The following is a 17,762-nucleotide window of genomic DNA, read 5'->3' as shown; positions in this document are numbered from 1 at the left end:
CTTGGCAGCTGCTTATTCACACAGCTTTACAGCCCCCAGAAACAAAAGTGTGACATAACACTCACAACAGCCCATTTGCATATCTGCTGAACTGTGCTTTGAGTTCACACGTCTAACGGTGGCCATTAGCCAAGCCATGTCCCCCCAGACCAAAGCTGGCTGGCGCATTCCTAATCAATGGCCAGGATGTAGCTCAAGTTAACTCATTTATGTGAATGTGACTCTCCACCCGAACTGAACAGCTACTTCTGAAAGTGTGACATTTGTTTTCCATGGTTTGCACTTGAAGGTAAAAAGGTTAAAAAAAAAACAAAAAAAAAAAACAGAAAATGGAGATTAAAAAAAAAAAACTACCTTCCAAAGAAATTCATGCTTCAGTAGAATAATCAGAGATGTGTCTGAAATGAGAAATTTTATTAGTGAGTGTGACTGCCACGGTACTTGGACCCTGCAGTTACCTAATCCGAATTTGGCCTTTTGTGAGCTGACAAGATTGAAGGAATATCGAACACACCAGTCTAGGGGCCATTCAGAAGGAATACTTCCCTTCATCTTCAATATCAGATAGTGGATAGTCAGGGCTGCGTATCGATCCTTTCTTTCTGTGCTGCTGTGGGGGGAGCAGCAGCGGCCAGTCTTTGGACGATAAGCACCAGCCAGGAGATGAGTCATTCCCATCTGGAGGGCTCTCTTTCCTTCAATGTCTCTCTTCTTTTCTCTTAATCTTTCATTCCTTCTGTCTCTGATAGGTGTTATAAAAGTGCCATCTAATTTACTGTAACAAACCAGTGCTCAGAGTTTAGAGGCTATAATTGATGGGGGTAGGGGTGCATCAGGTGACACTTAATCTGCCAGTAAGAATTCTTTAAAAAAATAAAAAAAATAAAAAAGGCATCGCTTTAAAGCCTCACACCACACCACAAACCCTTCTACATTATACACATTTCAGTATACTAGAGCAAAAAAAAAAAACAACAACATTTCAATAGTAACATCTTTTGTATTCAATTCTCGAATGAGGATAGAGAATCTGATGTAAATGAAACAACCCTGAAATGATTCAAACGTATAAGGAGTCTACAGTGTCACAAGCCACGGCATGATTGCAGCTGTTCAAACCACTGATAGGTGGTCGCTCTGAAGCAGCTGATCTTTAGCCACCTCAGCAGTAGGTCAGTGATCTGGGCCAGTAGCAGCGTGTCCTGCCGGTGGAAATTAATCTCTAGCGAGATCTCAATATATATCGGTGTAAAAGTGACCGTGCACTGCCTGCGGGAGGCAAGAGGCAGGGCAGGATCCTCTCGCAGCGTTTCTAATGTGTCACCAAATGAGAATAGCAGCGTGAAGGCAGCACCGTGTTAGTGGTGGCTGGGCAGTGTGATCTCAGAGGGGTAAATGATTGCCCTCTAGGGGACAGAGAGAGAGAGAGAAGCTGCTAGTCAGTGGAAGCTAGGCAGCAGCCTAAGTGTCTGTGGTGGCCTGCAGGGAAAGAGCTTCTTGTCCTCCTTCAAGTCCCTCCGTCATTTTCCTTACCGAACTATGCAAACACAAAAAGAAATGTCTGTCCATCAATACATTCATGAATTCATTTAACAGTTAAGGTTCATTAATAGATTGTTCATGCTGTATTACAGTGCAACACACAGCCTTTCACTCATGATGTACAGACAGCCATTGTTTTGAATTGTAAAGTGCACTATTATAGCACATTACAAACATCTCAAACACTGTAGCTCATACACCACGCATGACTGTTTCATTCAGACAAGAGTAGTACAATTAAATATTCATTTATTTCGCGATGGCCCAAACAACAAATGGTCTTATGTGCACGTTTCTTGCAATAAACTGATGTCTGTTTCCTCAAGACCATGCTCTTTCAAATTCCCAGTGCGCGTCTGGGACGTATAGCCCCGCCCACAAAGAGCCTCCACCAATCAAATCCCTGCAGCAGATGCGAGGGGTTAACGGAACAGCAGAAGGAGCTTGAGGGGCGGGGCAAAGCCGCGCTATTGGATAATTATACGTGACGTTGCAGGTGCGGAAAAAAAAACGCCGAGAAGTAGTTAAGAAGCGAGCCAGTAACTTTGGAAAGAGGTTTGATTTGAGCTTTAAAGGTTGCGGGAAGGAGAGAAGAAGAAGAAGAGGAAAAAAAAAAAAGAAGAAGAAGAAGTCAGTGCGAGTGTTTGAAGGTGAGGACGTGTGAAGCCGCACAGCGGATCATGGTACAGCAAAGTGAGCACAGCGAGACGGAGAGCGGCGCGTCCCGCGAGGCCACAGACACGGAGGAAACCGAGATGAGCGTCTGCAGCCCCGTGCCGCCAAAACCCGACTGGTGCCGGACGGCCACCGGCCACATCAAACGGCCCATGAACGCGTTCATGGTGTGGTCGAAGATCGAGCGGAGGAAGATCATGGAGCAGTCTCCAGACATGCACAACGCGGAGATCTCCAAAAGACTCGGCAAGCGCTGGAAAATGCTAAAGGACAGCGAGAAGATCCCGTTCATCCGGGAAGCAGAGCGGCTGCGCCTGCAGCACATGGCCGACTATCCAGACTACAAGTACAGACCGAAGAAGAAACCAAAGCTGGACAACTCTTCCAAACCGGGCGCGCTGTCGCCGGAGAAAAACGGCAACAAGGCTGTCAAAGCTGCCGCAAAGAAGTGCACAAAGATGAAGCCCAGCAAGCCGGGTAGCGTCGGCGTCAGTGCCAGAGCCGCGCAAGACGTCCGGTGCAGCTACGCGTTCACTAAAGTCAGCAAGTCGGTCAAGAGGGAACTTACGGACGACGAAGACGACGATGAAGACGACGACGACGATGAAGAAGACGACGACGACGACTACGATGACGAGTCTCCCGTGCGCTTTAAAGCCGAGGACGACGAGGAGCACCTGAGGCCGTACGGTGTGGCCAAAGTGCCGGCGAGTCCCACGCTGAGCTCGGCCGCCGAGTCGGAGGGCGCGAGCATGTACGAGGATCCGTCGTCCGGGCGCGCGCACGCAACAGCCGGCTCGAGACTTTTTTACAGCTTCAAGAACATCACGAAGCAGCAGCCGCACCACGCGAGCCGAGCCGCTGCGCTCTCACCGACTCCGTCTTTCCGCTCCGCGTCCATCTCGTCGTCATCGTGCGGGGAGGACGCGGACGACTTGCTGGTCGACTTCAGCTTGAACCTGGCGGCGGGCGGCGAGCCGACCAGCCACGCTTCAGGGAACTTGTGCCTCTCTCTGGTGGATAAGGACTTGGACTCGTTCAGCGAGGGCAGCCTCGGATCCCACTTCGAGTTCCCGGACTACTGCACGCCAGAGCTGAGCGAGATGATCGCAGGGGACTGGCTTGAGGCCAACTTCTCCGACTTGGTGTTCACCTACTAACAGGTCCATTTAACCCTCGCTCAGCGAGGAGACCGGCGCATCTTCAGGTTCTTTCAGACTCGCCTCTTGGGTCTGTGCCCCTTCCGGGTGGCGCATGGAGGAAACGGAAGCGGACGCGCCACGATGAAGGTGACCTGATGAGAAAAAGTAACGTTTTGTCACCGTTACAGGGTTTTATGGTTGTTCAATTCAGTGTGAGGCTGCAGGTGGAGAGCAAAATGTCAGATGAACTATGCATTCACATCCCACCTCGTGTGTCTACAGGGAGCTGAAACTGTGGATGCTCCTCGGAAGGAGGCGAGTCTACACCACTTCAGGATGTTCACTTTTCCAGAGGGTTTTTATGTGATCTCTTCTCTTCTCTCTCTCTCTCTCTCTCTCTCTCTCTCTCTCTCTCTGTCTGTGCCACAAATTAGTTTTTTGTAACCCTCCAGCCAATGGAGATGTGGAGATTTAAACTGTTCTAGGACACAGGTATGGCAGGAAGAGTTTTTGATACATAACCAACATACCTCATCTTTTAAAAAAAAAAAAAAAAAGGAAAAAAAAGAAAAAGAAAGAAAAGCGAAAAGTGAAATATTTTCTGGCATATTTTTGTACAGTTTAAGGGAATGTTCTTACTGTGCTCTCAGTGAGGTTTCTTCAGGCACTTCTACCCGGTTTCATTGATTCAAGCATGCAATGGTTAAATGACATCATCTTTGCATCTTTAAATGCCTTGGTATGATTTCACATTCTAGGCCGTGTACAGGTGTAGATCTGACCATGCGTTTCTCTAGAGATGTACAATGGAATTGGGGAATTCTAGGCCTCGTTGCTGGTACTAGAGTCAAGATTGTATATGTTCTGTATTATAGTAAAAGCTAGGAGTTTATGTATATCAGTGTGAATGGGTCCCAAATAGCAGGTGTGAAACTCGAAAAAAGGAAAGAAGAAGAAGAAAAAAGAAAAAAAAAAAAAGAAACAAACATTGATTGATTTGCATTTTTACCATCTTAATGGCATTTTTATTTTTCATTATTTTGTGCAATATACTCTTGAAATGGACCATCTGCGTTTTTTTGTAGCAAAGGAAAAATGCGTTACATGTCGTCATGCTGAAGTCTGTATCTTGACAAATAAATCAGCTGGAACTGATAGCATGTATGTCTGCTTTATTGTGTGTGTGTGTGTGTGTGTGTGTGTGTGTGTGTGTGTGATAAGTGATTGAGTGCAATCAAGGCCATCGTGTGGTGTGTGTGTGTGTGTGTTGAATGCCCGCCCCCTCCATTTTTAAATTTTTTTTATTTTTTAAAAAACATTTATATAAAACAATCAAATCTTGCACTCTTAAGGGGTCACTCTTGATTGGTCAAGCTTCTCCTGCCGGGACGCTTGATTTTTATTATTTTTTAAAAGCCTCTCTTCATTCATTCAGCAGACCCTGGACTCCAGCGTATCCATGCAGATGTTTCCCTGTGACGGCCTCTCGACTTACAGGAATCAAATTCGCAGGTTCCATCATCAGGGAAACCTTTTTCTCCTTCTTTCAGATAAAAATATCTCCTATGAAAAAGCTTTGTGCTTTAGATTATAATCTTCAAAATTGGTTCACAATGTTCTTTCCCCCCCCATTGGTAAATATAACTAATAATAGGTAGCATGCTATTTATATCTAAATAAAATGAAATCAAACATCTACCTATCGTATCACCTTAAAATGCAATCAAAACATAATTATATATGGTGGCTTTTACTCTGATTTTCATATCGGATATGAGGACGGATTTCGAACAGCATACGGACACATTCCTGCTTTTGTTTGCCCTATATGCTAATCTATAGGTGGAAAGTCTTTTTTTTTTTTTTTTTTTTTTTTTGGATGGCTGCCATGCTTGTATGGCTTTGATTATCCTTTCCCCTGTTCTTTTTGTGAGTGTGTATTACCGCTCAGATTACTACTGAAAGGGCCTCTGTTAGGAGTGTTGCTTTTCTTCTCCTTCCTGCTCATCCACAGGGCCACATTTCCATGATAACATGTTCTTTGAAAGACCCACTCGCTAATATAAAGCCAAGGAAGCTCTGAGGCAGTTTGCTTTTAGGTACGCTGCTTGAAAACATCGGTATAAATGCTTCAAGGATCTTTGCCAATTTGATTCAAATTCTGTTGGTATTTGTTTTGGAGCGAATGTTTTTTTTTTTTTTTTTTTTTTTTGGGCTATATGTTCACACGGCATCTCAACCGCGACACGGTCCATTATGTGTCTTTTCCCTCCACTGATCTGGAGGTTGTTCAGGAACTGCTGCCTTGGTGGGTTATTTAAGTCATACCAGTGGTTATCCTATTGCTTGATTAGGACAGGAAGCTAAAGAGTTAATTATGATGAGGAGGATCTGACAGTGTAGTCTGAGCCTTTCTTTTCCTATCTGGTCTTCAAAGAAGATTTCTCCTCATTAAATGTTCTCAAGGCATGAAAATCTCCACGAGCTATTGAATAACCCAATATCCTTGGTAACAGCCTTGATACATCTATCCTACCTTTCCTCGTCCAAACTGCCCCATTAATAATCATGCACTTATTCAATGAGAATATCCCCAGGACCTGGGGTGAAGGAACATTTTCAGGTGCGTTTATCTGGAATTAGACAGACGGTCTAAACGTATATAGAGTCCTAATTAGGATGGGTTTGTAAAGTAAAAGCTGCAAAACGTAAATAATGTAATACAGATCGCTATTGACAGTGTAGTGTTACATGTAATATCTGACCTGAGTACCTGACCGTATTCGGTGCGAAAGAAGCTTTCGATACGCGCAGCTTGTAAACGATCTGAATTAAGCTGATTTGGCGGTGTCTACACAAGTTCGGCACTCGGCCGGGTGCCTTTCCTCCCCCCCTCGCACTCGCATTTACAGCCTTTCTGCAGCACCTTTATTAGTTGCTCTGCTGCCTCGAAAGACGATGACAGAAAATAACAAGCGAGGCAAATTATTGACGCTTGTGCTGCAGAAAGTGTGTCTGTATCATCATCCTAACTACTTTCTGTGCACACCCAGATGGTGGGCTGGTGTGAAGCGGCCTGCACATCTTTCCGTAGCACTGCCTAAACCCAAACAGATCTGTTTACAAGATTCGCAAGCAAAACCGTATGCTGTTGCCTCCAGAACCAGAAACTGGCACGCTCACTTAGATAGGCTCAGCAAGCATCTGGCCTGTTAATGCCATCAGTAAACACTGCACAAATTGGTTTTTGATTCGGAAAGAAAAAAAAAAAAAGAAAGATCTTTAAAGTTGCAATTATTTTAGCAGTGGGTTTGTTTGTTCTCAAGCAGAAATTATAGGAGGGGAAGGAAAAGAAAGAAAAAAAAAACACGGATACGAAACAGTTGCACTGAGTTGGGATTCATTTCTAAAGGCGTTCGAGGGAGGCGATCCAAAACTCTACAGGAACACCGAGCTTTTAAGTAACGATTATTCACAGCATGTTGCTTGCTCAGAATGTGTGCTTTAGTCTTTTACTGTGTAGGAGACTTGTGAATTAGTTTCACAGCAACATTGTCTTGTTTGTTGACAGACTCGTGCACTTTCTATACTGTCCGCAATGGAAGGTCCGCTTTAAGTCATAGACCAGGGCAAGGAGGAGGAGACCACTGTTCAAGTTCTTCCAGGAATAATTCTTCTGTAGGACAAATCCAGAAAGCCTTATCAAAGCAGAACGGTTATGTAGGTACCATTTAATATTTAAGAGATTGTTTCTTTAGTGTTGGTGGTGCGGCATTTAGCACTGCCACATCACAGCTCCTGGGTCTCTGGTTCGACTCTGATCTCGGGTCGCTGTGGTGGTTCTGTGAATGTGGGTTCTCCAGATTTCTTCCCACCTCTGAAAAACATGCCAGTCTCTCTGAATTGTCACGATGAAGGTGTATGCATGGAGCTCTGCAATGAACTGGCATCCAATCCAGGGTGTACTCCTGCCTCATGCCTAGTGTTCCTAGCGATAGGCTCCAGTGACCATGGCCGGGATAAAGCGGTTACCGAAGGTCGATGAAAATGAAAAATAAATGCTTCTTCGGGACTACTGGACGATTCTACATTGTTCAAAGCTACAGATCATGACTCCCGATCTGTGCTCGTCCTTAAGTTAACGTCTCCACGAAATCAAAATGGGAGTTTTAGTATGAATACGTCGGCCTTAAGGTTATTTATAAGCTTGTGCGCGCTGAAACAGTGACAAAATATAATATATATGCCTTCAAAATTTACTCTACCAAATATAGGATCAACAATTGCGATGACATCATTCTGCACCTCATCAGATTTTCTGTCCAATCAAATTCTCTCTAGAATTTAAAGTGTCCCGCCCCCAACGTTATAAAAAAAATCACCTCGCCAATGTTGCCATTGTTGAGTGATTGGCTATTTTATCGTAGTGTACCATTTGGGGCTGAGATTCAAAATACTACATGTAGCCGTGTCACCTTAGCTGATCTCCTGTGACGATCTGTTTGTGTGTGCGTGCTCTGCAGAAAGCATACCACATGTTTCCCTGCCAGATCCAGTCTCCGTTAAAGCTGGTTACTGTTGTCTGACTACGTGCATTTCGAAGTACGGAGCAAGTTTTCGTTTACTAAAGCTATAATAAAGCTTAACTCTGTTGATTGGCACATATGAAACCAGCTCCTAGATAAAGAATAGTCATTGTACAGTCTCTGAAGTGTGGAAACATCATCTACATGGTGACTGCAGCCCCAAAACAGAAAACATTCCCAAGCTGATCTCCTAGGTTGAATATAGCGCCTGAGATTAGCCGTAAATAAACCAGGAAATGATTCTTGATGCATGTAACCTCCTGCACCTCTATTAAGGCTTGTTCTATAGACATGGGAAAAATGTCTCCGATTGGAATGGCAGGATGTCGTGGGGAAATTGAAACGTCAAAAACGTGATCTCTTCCCGATTCGCTCTTTACTTCATTTACTTTAGAACGTGACATTTATACGACCATATTCTCCCCTTGAACACTTTTTTGCACTTACTACATGATATTGGGTCCTTGAGGATTGTTTTTTGACATTTAGATTTTGCGTGTGCTCATATATATACATTATATATGTGGACATACAGTGCCCTTCACTAATATTGGCACCCTTAGTAAATATGAGCAAAGAAGGCTGTGAAAAATTGTCCTTATTGTTTAACCTTTTGATATTTTTGTTTAAAAAAAATACTCTGCTCTCATGGATATCAAACAACTGCAAACACAACAATATCAAAAAAAAAAAAAAAACCTGGAATATAGGTGTGCAATTGACATTTTACATTTTATTTAGTACAAATGGGTGACTAGGACTACGGTTGCTGCGATGGCCTTGGGACTGCAATTACTACATACAATTTTGCACTCAGGTCTCCTTTGGTGAAGAGTGGACTAGTTCAACAAAGACTTCATGTGAAAACCATAATGAACTAGCTTTTACTTTCACACTATCCGTTGTTACCCAGATGAGAGTCTGGTTCCTCTCAAGGTTTCTTACTCATTTCATCTCAGGGAGTTTTTCCTCACCACCGTCGCCACCGGCTCGCTCAATAGGGATAAATTCACACACTTAAAATCTCTATCCTGTGTTTATATGTTTCTGTAAAGCTGCTTTGAGACAACGTCTATTGTAAAAAGCGCTATACAAATAAAATTGAATTGAATTGAATTGAGTAGGAACAGGAAATTGTTCAACCATGACTTCCTGTTTCACAGGGGTATAAATATGAGGTAACACACAGGCCAAATTCCCTTCGTCATTCATAATAACAGGTAAGAGCGAGGAATATAGCTGTGATGTGCGGCAAAAGGTTGTTGAGCTTCACAAAATGGGGCGTGGCTATAAGGAAATAGCACAAGCATTGAAAATGCCCATTTCCACCATCAAGGCAATAATTAAGAAGTTCCAGTCCACTGGAGATGTTATGAATCGACCTAGAATTGGAAGTGTGTCTGTATCGTCTCAACGCACTGTGAAGAGGACGGTTCGATTGGATAAAACATCTCCAAGGATCACAGCTGGAGAACTGCAGAAGTTAGTTAATCTGAAGTCACCTACATCACCACAAGCTGTTTGGAAGGGTTTCAAGAAAAAAGCCTCTACTCTCATCCAAAAACAAACTCGAGCGTCTTCAGTTTCCAGACACAACTGGAACTTCAAATGGGATCGGGTTCTATGGTCAGATGAAACCAAAATAGAGCTTTTTGGTAATAAACACCAGAGGTGGTTTTGGAGCACACAGAGAGGTAGATATATGGAAAAGTCCCTCATGCCCACGGTTAAATATAGTTATGGCTCTTTGTTTTAGGGCTATATATATATATTATATATATACAGTTTATAGGTAGATTGAATGTATATATTCTTGCACATACATGAACAGACCGCTAGCTACCTCCTCTCCCCACTACACTCAGTACTCAAGAGAGACATAAAGGGAGACATGATATTTACCAAACTGACACGCAAAAGTCCCTTTAAACATGCTGCTGCTCTATTAACACTATCAAATAACACTGATGTTTGTTGTGTAGCATTTAATGTGTACTGTATTGTCTAGTCTGTTGTCTGTATTTATTGTATTATTTATTGTATTTATTGACGTTGCACCATCAGTCACCTTGTTACTTTTTGTGTTACAGGACATCCGTCACTTTTTCCACAATGTTTTTAGTTGAATTATATTTTCATTCATATAATTCCCCTATATAACATAACATAACATCTTTCAGTGAGGAAGAGGAATGACAATAATTCCTACTTGGCTTCAATATGAAGGTCATTGATCCGCAAAATTGTATTTTTAAAAAAAAAAATCACCATTATAGATAACACACACGTGTAACTTTTGCATATTACCGTCATATCTTCACATATATACTGTGTATATAAGAGCTAAAACCAGCAGATGTTCTTGCATCATTGGGTCTCTCAGGAAGTAGTCTGGGGACATCTTTGAATGTTTGTTTGTTTGTTTGTTTTATTTTACAGTCATTCTAATATTGTGAGACCTCACCCTCATTCATAGTTAATCTCTTAGCATTTTCAAATATACTTCATTTCCTGTAAGGGAACTTGCCAAGTAGAGATGTTGAATCAACAGAGGTGATTTGCTCATCCCAAACTAGACAAATTGCACAGGAATAGATATAATCGTTTCTATTTCTGTCATTTATCATTTAATAATCTAATGAAAATGTATGATTTGTAAGAAGCTTGTCGCTCATAACCGTGTTACTCCAGGTTGCATATAATGCTTTTGTTCGAGCTCTCATGTGAACCTTGTTAGCACTGCTGTATTAGCAAACGTCCCTTCTGACCTCAAAATATCCACTCTCCACCCTTCACTGCATTCTCCAGCCTGACTGCATCAGTGCTCCTCAGGTCATGTTTCTCTGCTTCCCTTCCTCTCTCAAAACAAACCTGACCCAAAACTGAAACCTCCCATCCTCAGAGGTCCAGACCAAAACACAGATAAGCCGGGCTTTCTGCTGTTTCCTGCCGAGCCCATGCGCTGATAAGAGCTCACAGATGCTGTTGCCGCTGGAGTTCTAACCCACAGAGTAAACACTGTTATTGCTTTTATTGACCAAAGCCATCAATGCCAATCACTCATAACCTAGCAGCACTCCCCTGCCATCTCTTCTTTGCCCTGGTGTGTGGCTTTTACTTAGAACTCCAGAGCAGACAGCCCAGCTGTTGTAATTTCACAGCTAGGCTTTTATTGTTTCTGGATTTATTCCAGCATGGCTCGCATAATTTTGGCTTCTGAGTGCCAGTGAATGATTAGAATTACACAACTGACATTAAGCCGCGGTAGACCCCTGAGAATATGGCTGCACCACTGTGTGTCGAAGTACACTGTAGAATAAATCCATTACTGGAAGACTTCAGAATCAGTCATGAAAAGCCTTCCAATAAGAATAACGTTGCAAAGGCCTGCATTCTTTATTCTCCATAAACATGAATACTCAATACCTGCTTCATTATAAGATCTAACTCAAAACCTAAACCTCAATCCAGTGCTATATATCCAGTATATGTTGTATAGATGATCATCTTGGCGCATTGTTGCATATATTTTTTATAATCTGACAACATAATCTATTCTTCTTTAACCTTCCACTGCAGGACAACCCTTTTAGCTATTCATTGACTGAATTGATTCTGTTGAGATGCTTTCTCCCTTCGTGTAAACTTCTCTCTTTCCCTCTGCAAGATGTTTTCTCTCGTAACTTGTGCCAGAGGACAAGGGCATACATTTGTGCAGTTTACTTCATAGGATATGTGTGTGTATGTGGGGGTGTAAGTGTTTATGGTATTGAGAGATAGCATACATGGAAAACTTCGCAAAGATTTCTCTTTTTTTTTTTTTTTTTCGTGCATTGTGCACTCATTAATGTGGAGGTATAGCGTGGTGAGCTTTTCTTGTTTTGGCAAACTGTGACAGCATGCCAGAGATTTAACACTAATTATGTGTGGAGGGACACAAACACACACACACACACACACACTGGGTCTACAATCTTGCACGTATAGGATATTTAAGTCTAAGTCACAGAAATGAGGGGGAGGGGGGATAAGGAATCTGTCTCCCAATGTTCAGTCCAATTGAGAATGGAGACATCACCAGCTGTCGAAATGCTTTCTTGCGGTCTATGTCTAAAGGAAAATCATTCAAAGCCAAAAATAGGCAATAACCCAGAATATGATGTTAATAAAAGATGGTGGAGTATAAGAACCCATGCGTCTATGGACCGAAGAGTTATCCAGCTCTGGTATAATTAATGCAGAGTAACCCGTCTCACCATCTCACCGTCCACTTTTCCTGCTTTCTCTCAAATGCATGTGCAAGCTGTGCAATGCACTGTGTGTGTGTGTGTGTGTGTGTGTGTGTGTGTGTGTGTGTGTGTGTGTGTGTGTGTGTGTGTGTGTGTGAGTGAAACAATTCATTGGCTAGTTAAGTGATTTTTTGAACTGTCTGGACTGCCCCTTTTCCCTTCCTTTCTCTACCCTTCCCTTCCCCCACTACAAACCCTAACCCATGCACACGTTAATAGCTGAAACTCTCCTGCTAAGTGAGCCGTCTGCTTCCTGCGCTGTGTCGATTAAGCTCGACTTCTGATTGAGACCATTCTTTCGAACTAATCCCAGGAACAGAGGTGGCAAAAAAATAAATAATAATAATAAAAAAAAATACACCACAAGGTGCAAAAGTGCACATACTCATCTAAATAAATACTCTGGTAAATATTGAAGTACAGCTTCAAATTCTTCCCTCGTGTTAAACAGGCAAGTTTAAACCATTATTATGTAATGTATTAAAGTAAAAGTGCAAGAAAGATTCCAACGAGGGAAAAAAAAAACTGCCTCGAAGCACACACTGATTTAGGTATTTAGGGTGAAGTAATGCCATTTTCCGCTCAAGGAACCTAGGGACATGTAAAAACTTTAGCTAAGGCTAACTACAACATATGCAGATTTATACTTAATGTCTCAAGGGTCAGCTAGGATGATAATACCCCTGACAACACGAACTAGCTGAATGCTTGTCTGCATCGCACCTCTGGGGTTAGGGGTTTGAATCCCGCCTCTGTCCTCTGTGTGTGAAGCTTGCACGTTCTCTCCGTGCTTCGAGGGTTTCCTCCGGGTACTCTGGTTTCCTCCCCCAGTCCAAAGACATGCGTTATAGTCTGATTGGTTTTTCCAAATGGTCCTTAGTGTGTGCAATTGTACCCTGCGATGCGTTGGCACCCCATCCACGGTGTCCCGTGCCTTGTGCACCGAGTTCCCGGGGATAATCTCCAGGCTCCCTGCAACTCTGTGTAGTATACGCAGTATGGAAAATGCATGGATGGATGGACGTACCAACAGCGAGACTACAGTGATGGAGATGAGATCTCGTTCGCAAGTATACATTCTGTAAAATTTCAGATTTCACCATTGCTAAAAAGTCACAAATATTCACAAGTCTCAGTCAGTTTATTAGGAACGCCTGTACGGCGGCGTATTCATGCCATTATCAAATCGACCACGAAAGCCATGAGAACGGGAGAAAATGCAATCTGAGAGACAACAACGATGCCATGTTTGTTGGGACCAGATGGGCTGGTTTGTGTGCCGATCTCCTGGGATTTTCACACGCAACGCTCTGTAGAGTTTACACACAATGGTGCAGGAAACAAAAACATCTAGTGAGCTTCAGTTCTGCAGGCAGAAAAAAACCTTGTGTGTGAGAAACCTTGTGTGTGGTTCCACTATGAAGTGGAACCTCGACACGAAAAGAAGAAGAATTACAGTGAGTTCGGTGTACTTTAATAGTCTCCCCAGTCACTAGATCTGAATCCAATAGAGCACCTTCAGGACGGCGTAGAATGGGAGCGTGAAAGTGTAGCTGGCAGATCTGCAGCGGTTATATGATGCAATCATGTCAACATGGACCAGAATCTCTAAAAAAAACCTAGTGGAATCCGTGCCATAAAGAAAGAGGCTTGTTCCAACCAATATTAATGTGGTGTTCCTAATAAAGTGTTTTGGTGGTGTAGATGATGATAGAGAACTGTAACGAGTAGAAAGTAGATACGTAGTCAAAAAACGTCAAGAGTATGAGGTGAAAGTAAAAATATACTTAAAATGCAGAATAAATGAACTATACTGCGTTACTTCCGAGGAAGAAAGTGTATCAACATCAAATATGTACTTCTCACCACATGGGATTCTGGTGACAGTTTTGGCTTTGAGCCCGTAGGCATCATAAAATGATTTTAATTCTGTCATATATTCAAGACACCGGATTAATGAGGAAATCAGTTTCATTTTCCAGAGCTGCACTGTGTTTATGCCAATGGCAGCAGAACGTTTGTGTATTATTAAATGACAAGGCTCATCTGTTATTCCTCATGTTGGCCACCAGCATCAACGGGAGGCTGAATGAGTGATTGATGGTGTTCCTGGAGTCCTCCAGAGGCTGTCAGCTTATATCGACACACCACTCGATGCATATACGTGCGTGCTGGCGAATGCTTGACGTCATCGCCGTCTTGATTGTGTAGTTAACATTCCTAAATTTTTCCACAATCACCAAATTGGAAAAGGTTTGTTCAAATTGGAAAGGAAATCCTTAGCTTGATGTTTTTTGTCCGGTCTTAAATGCTTTTTATTTCAGAGCAGACGAGCTGGTGTAGATTTCGTTTAGTACAGTCCCGCCTCATTATGACACTATCCCCAGTCAGACATGCCGGGACCAGGAAGCGAGATGACAAAATGAGATATTTTACCAGCATTAAGTTGGGGAGAGAATGCATTCCACGTTTGATCAGCTAGTTGAGATGACCTTGGTGAACTAGCAGTGTCGTGTTCCTAAACAAACATGGTGTCTCATGTCTCTTGGCTTTCGAGCATTCTTTTTCATGTCTGCATCTGAGCCTTGTTGTTTCTCAGCCAAAATGTTTTTTTTTTGTTGTTTTTTTTTCGAGGCTGTTTAGGTCTTTAAGGCCAAGCAGGAATTTTATGTAAGCATGCACTGGTGTTCATAAGTCTTTTCTGTTGCAGCAACTGTGCTGGGAAATTTGATCCAAACGGGGGAAAAAAAAATGAGCTGCAGGCTGGAACTAGGTGCCTGAGCTCAACCCATAATAGAAAAGTATAGGAAAGGCAAACAGAAGGAAAGACAGGGAGAGGGGAGAGGGGCACGTACCCCTTTTGTCCAAGGTCTCTGCTGAGCTTGCCTTAAACAGAGTAGCCCTTTTTAAAAAGCTTCTCATGTTCCTGAGTGCCTCAATGCTGCTGAGGGACATGAACACCTGAGAATCTGTGAGGGGCCCATTCTTTACAATGGTTGCGACAGATAGTGACTACTTTGGTTTCTACAGTATATGATGTATTTTTTATAGATTTAACTATTGAACATAACTTTGGGTACACTAAGGGGCCGTGTATACGATAATGTGCAAAATGCACTAAATAACTATATTTTTTAAAAAAAAAGACGGTAGTGGTGGCTTGACGGGGGGCGGGGGCGGGGCGGGGGTGGGGCAGTGGTGGCTTGGCGATTAGGTCTCTGGGTTACTGGTCAGAAGGTCGGGGGTTTCAGGCTCCGGTACTGCCAAGCTGCCCCTGTTGGGCCCTTGAGCAAGGCTCTTAACCCTCTCTGCTCCAGGGGGCGCTGTATCATAGCTGACCCTGCGCTCTGACCCCAACTTCCTAACATGCTGGGGTATGCGAAGAAAAGAATTTCACTGTTCTGTAATGTATACGTCATCAATAAAGACTCATTATAAAAACGGAAAAGGGAAAACGATATAAACGGGTTTCGGAGTGCAAGTTTTTGAAAACGGCGCCGTTATCGTCTCCGTGTAAACATACAAAAACGCCAATCTGTGAAAACGATCACGTCATGCACACGCGCATTACGCGTTCCGTCTATTACGAGTACATCAAAACAACACGCGGGACGTTCAAAACGACAGGATTGTGTTTGTGCTGCTCAAGATTTTGAGTTTATTGACACTTCTCCAGAAAAGTGTAGATTTACTGCATCACTACGACGACCAGCGGAGACGCATCTGTTACACACGGCGAGTTATCACCCCGCATCTACGCCGACGAGGGGTATTGAAAAGGCGCGTTTGGGTAAGACCTGGGAGGACAAGCAGTCGGTGGGAAATTTTTACCAGTGGCGTTGTTGACGAGCGTGAATAGAAGGAAAACTTCCGCATGTCAAAATCCTGCATAATACACGCAGCGTTTTTACACGTTTTCGCGGATCCGTGTGAACGGGGACCGTTTTGACGACGTCGTCGTCCGTACGTGAAACTTTTCAACGACGCCAAGGGAAAACTTTTTTCCGTTTTTAGTCCATTTACATGACATTACATTTATCCATTTAGCAGACGCTTTTATCCAAAGCGACTTACGAATGAGGACCGTCGCTGTCGTGTAAACATACTCTAATCCTGATCTAACCGTGGAGTTAGCATGCAGTATTTACATACAGTCACCTGCGCAAACACTGAAACAATGAAACACTGAAACATGTCTCTTTTCTCTCTCTCTTATTCAAGTGGCAATGCGTTGAAACACCTGGTCAGTTGTTTATGAAGTACAGCCCGGTTCACAATCAAAGCACAAATCCGATTTCAGATTTTTAGATTTCTGCAGCTCTTTGATCTTCTCTGCACCTACAGTTTCACTTCCACCCACACAAAACACACACACACACACACACACACACTCACACACATGCCGGAGGAAACTGTTCAATCCTATTCTATTACTCTGAATAGGTTCTTCATATAGAATACACTTTATAGCGTACAGATTGTTATAGTATGTGTGTACATCACAGCCATGGGTGCGTGTGAGTAATACCCCCTGAATCTGTGCCTTTGAGCTGCTGATTCATGTGGTTGGAGTGTTTGTGTATGGAGGAAAAAAACAGCCTGTTATGCCAGGGCGGTACTTATCACTGCATCTGTGAGCTTGCGGTTTTGTCTCTCTAGACGTCAGAGGCTTTGGATCAGTTCTGCAGAAGCTGCTACATGCTACTGAGTCACAGATCTGAAATGGACTCAGACAGCAAACCAGATGGAGGGGAAAAGGAAGGAAGGACACAATTAATGCTCGATTTCCTCCCTAAGCAGGCAGCCTCTAGAGGTGGTGATGGAAGAGTTAGCATGTGTCCCACACAGCCCTTACATAAGCTTTACATAAAACGCTGAAAAAAGCCCAAACTCAGGCTGGCACCTCCATGCTGGGAGGCGCAGACCGTTGCATCAAGACCTAGGGGTAGGTGGCAGAGACAGCTGACTGGCAGCAGGCCTAATTTGCCACGCTTTCTGCTTGGCCCCTCTCTGTGCGTGTCTCGCCTATGTGCCAGAGTCCTCCAGCTGTGTGTGGGCCATCGAGCCAGCAGCACTAACATAAACACAAGGCATTTTAGAATTGCCACACTGTACACACTGGCCATGCAAAAGAGGCCTAGTCTTCATCTGAGCACTGCACTCTGAGCCATACCACTAACTATTACTAGAAGCATGTGAATGTGTGTGTAGGAGTGAATGGAAAGTGGGGACATGGAGAAACAGTGAGAGAGAGAGAAAGAAAGAGTATTGCCTGTGGTTGCAAGCCCTGTAGTCCACCTCAGTGACATATTAGACTGTACAAAGACCCGATGATTACAGACCACCAGTAAAGAAACCATTGTTTAAAAGCATGTTACAATTATAGCATGAGGTTTAAACACATTTAGGGTGGATCATGGTTAATTCTATGACCCGGTTTAACCATATTATTGTTATCCTGTGAAATGACTCCCCAAACAATGACTTGTTCTAAAAGCTTGCATCTTTTAGAAATCTTGATCCAAATG

At 43.2% G+C, this 17,762-nt stretch overlaps 1 protein-coding gene across 1 annotated transcript; it reads left to right on the top strand.

Moving 5' to 3' along the window:
• The first annotated feature begins 2,004 nt into the window (after positions 1-2,004).
• sox11b (SRY-box transcription factor 11b) lies at positions 2,005-3,377 on the top strand. Its single transcript, XM_053614163.1, has one exon. The coding sequence runs from the start codon at positions 2,223-2,225 to the stop codon at positions 3,375-3,377; it is 1,155 nt and encodes a 384-aa protein (XP_053470138.1). The 5' UTR covers positions 2,005-2,222.
• The last annotated feature ends 14,385 nt before the right edge of the window (positions 3,378-17,762 follow it).

This window comes from Ictalurus furcatus, chromosome 25 (genome assembly GCF_023375685.1).
Source record: "Ictalurus furcatus strain D&B chromosome 25, Billie_1.0, whole genome shotgun sequence".
In the NCBI taxonomy this organism is placed as follows: Eukaryota; Metazoa; Chordata; class Actinopteri; order Siluriformes; family Ictaluridae; genus Ictalurus; species Ictalurus furcatus.
Note: the sequence above shows the minus strand (reverse complement) of the source record. Positions and strands in the feature narration are given on the sequence as shown.

Excerpts from the sequence above, each read along its gene's own strand:
- sox11b (XM_053614163.1), top strand. The coding sequence starts at position 2,223 with ATGGTACAGCAAAGTGAGCACAGCGAGACGGAGAGCGGCGCGTCCCGC.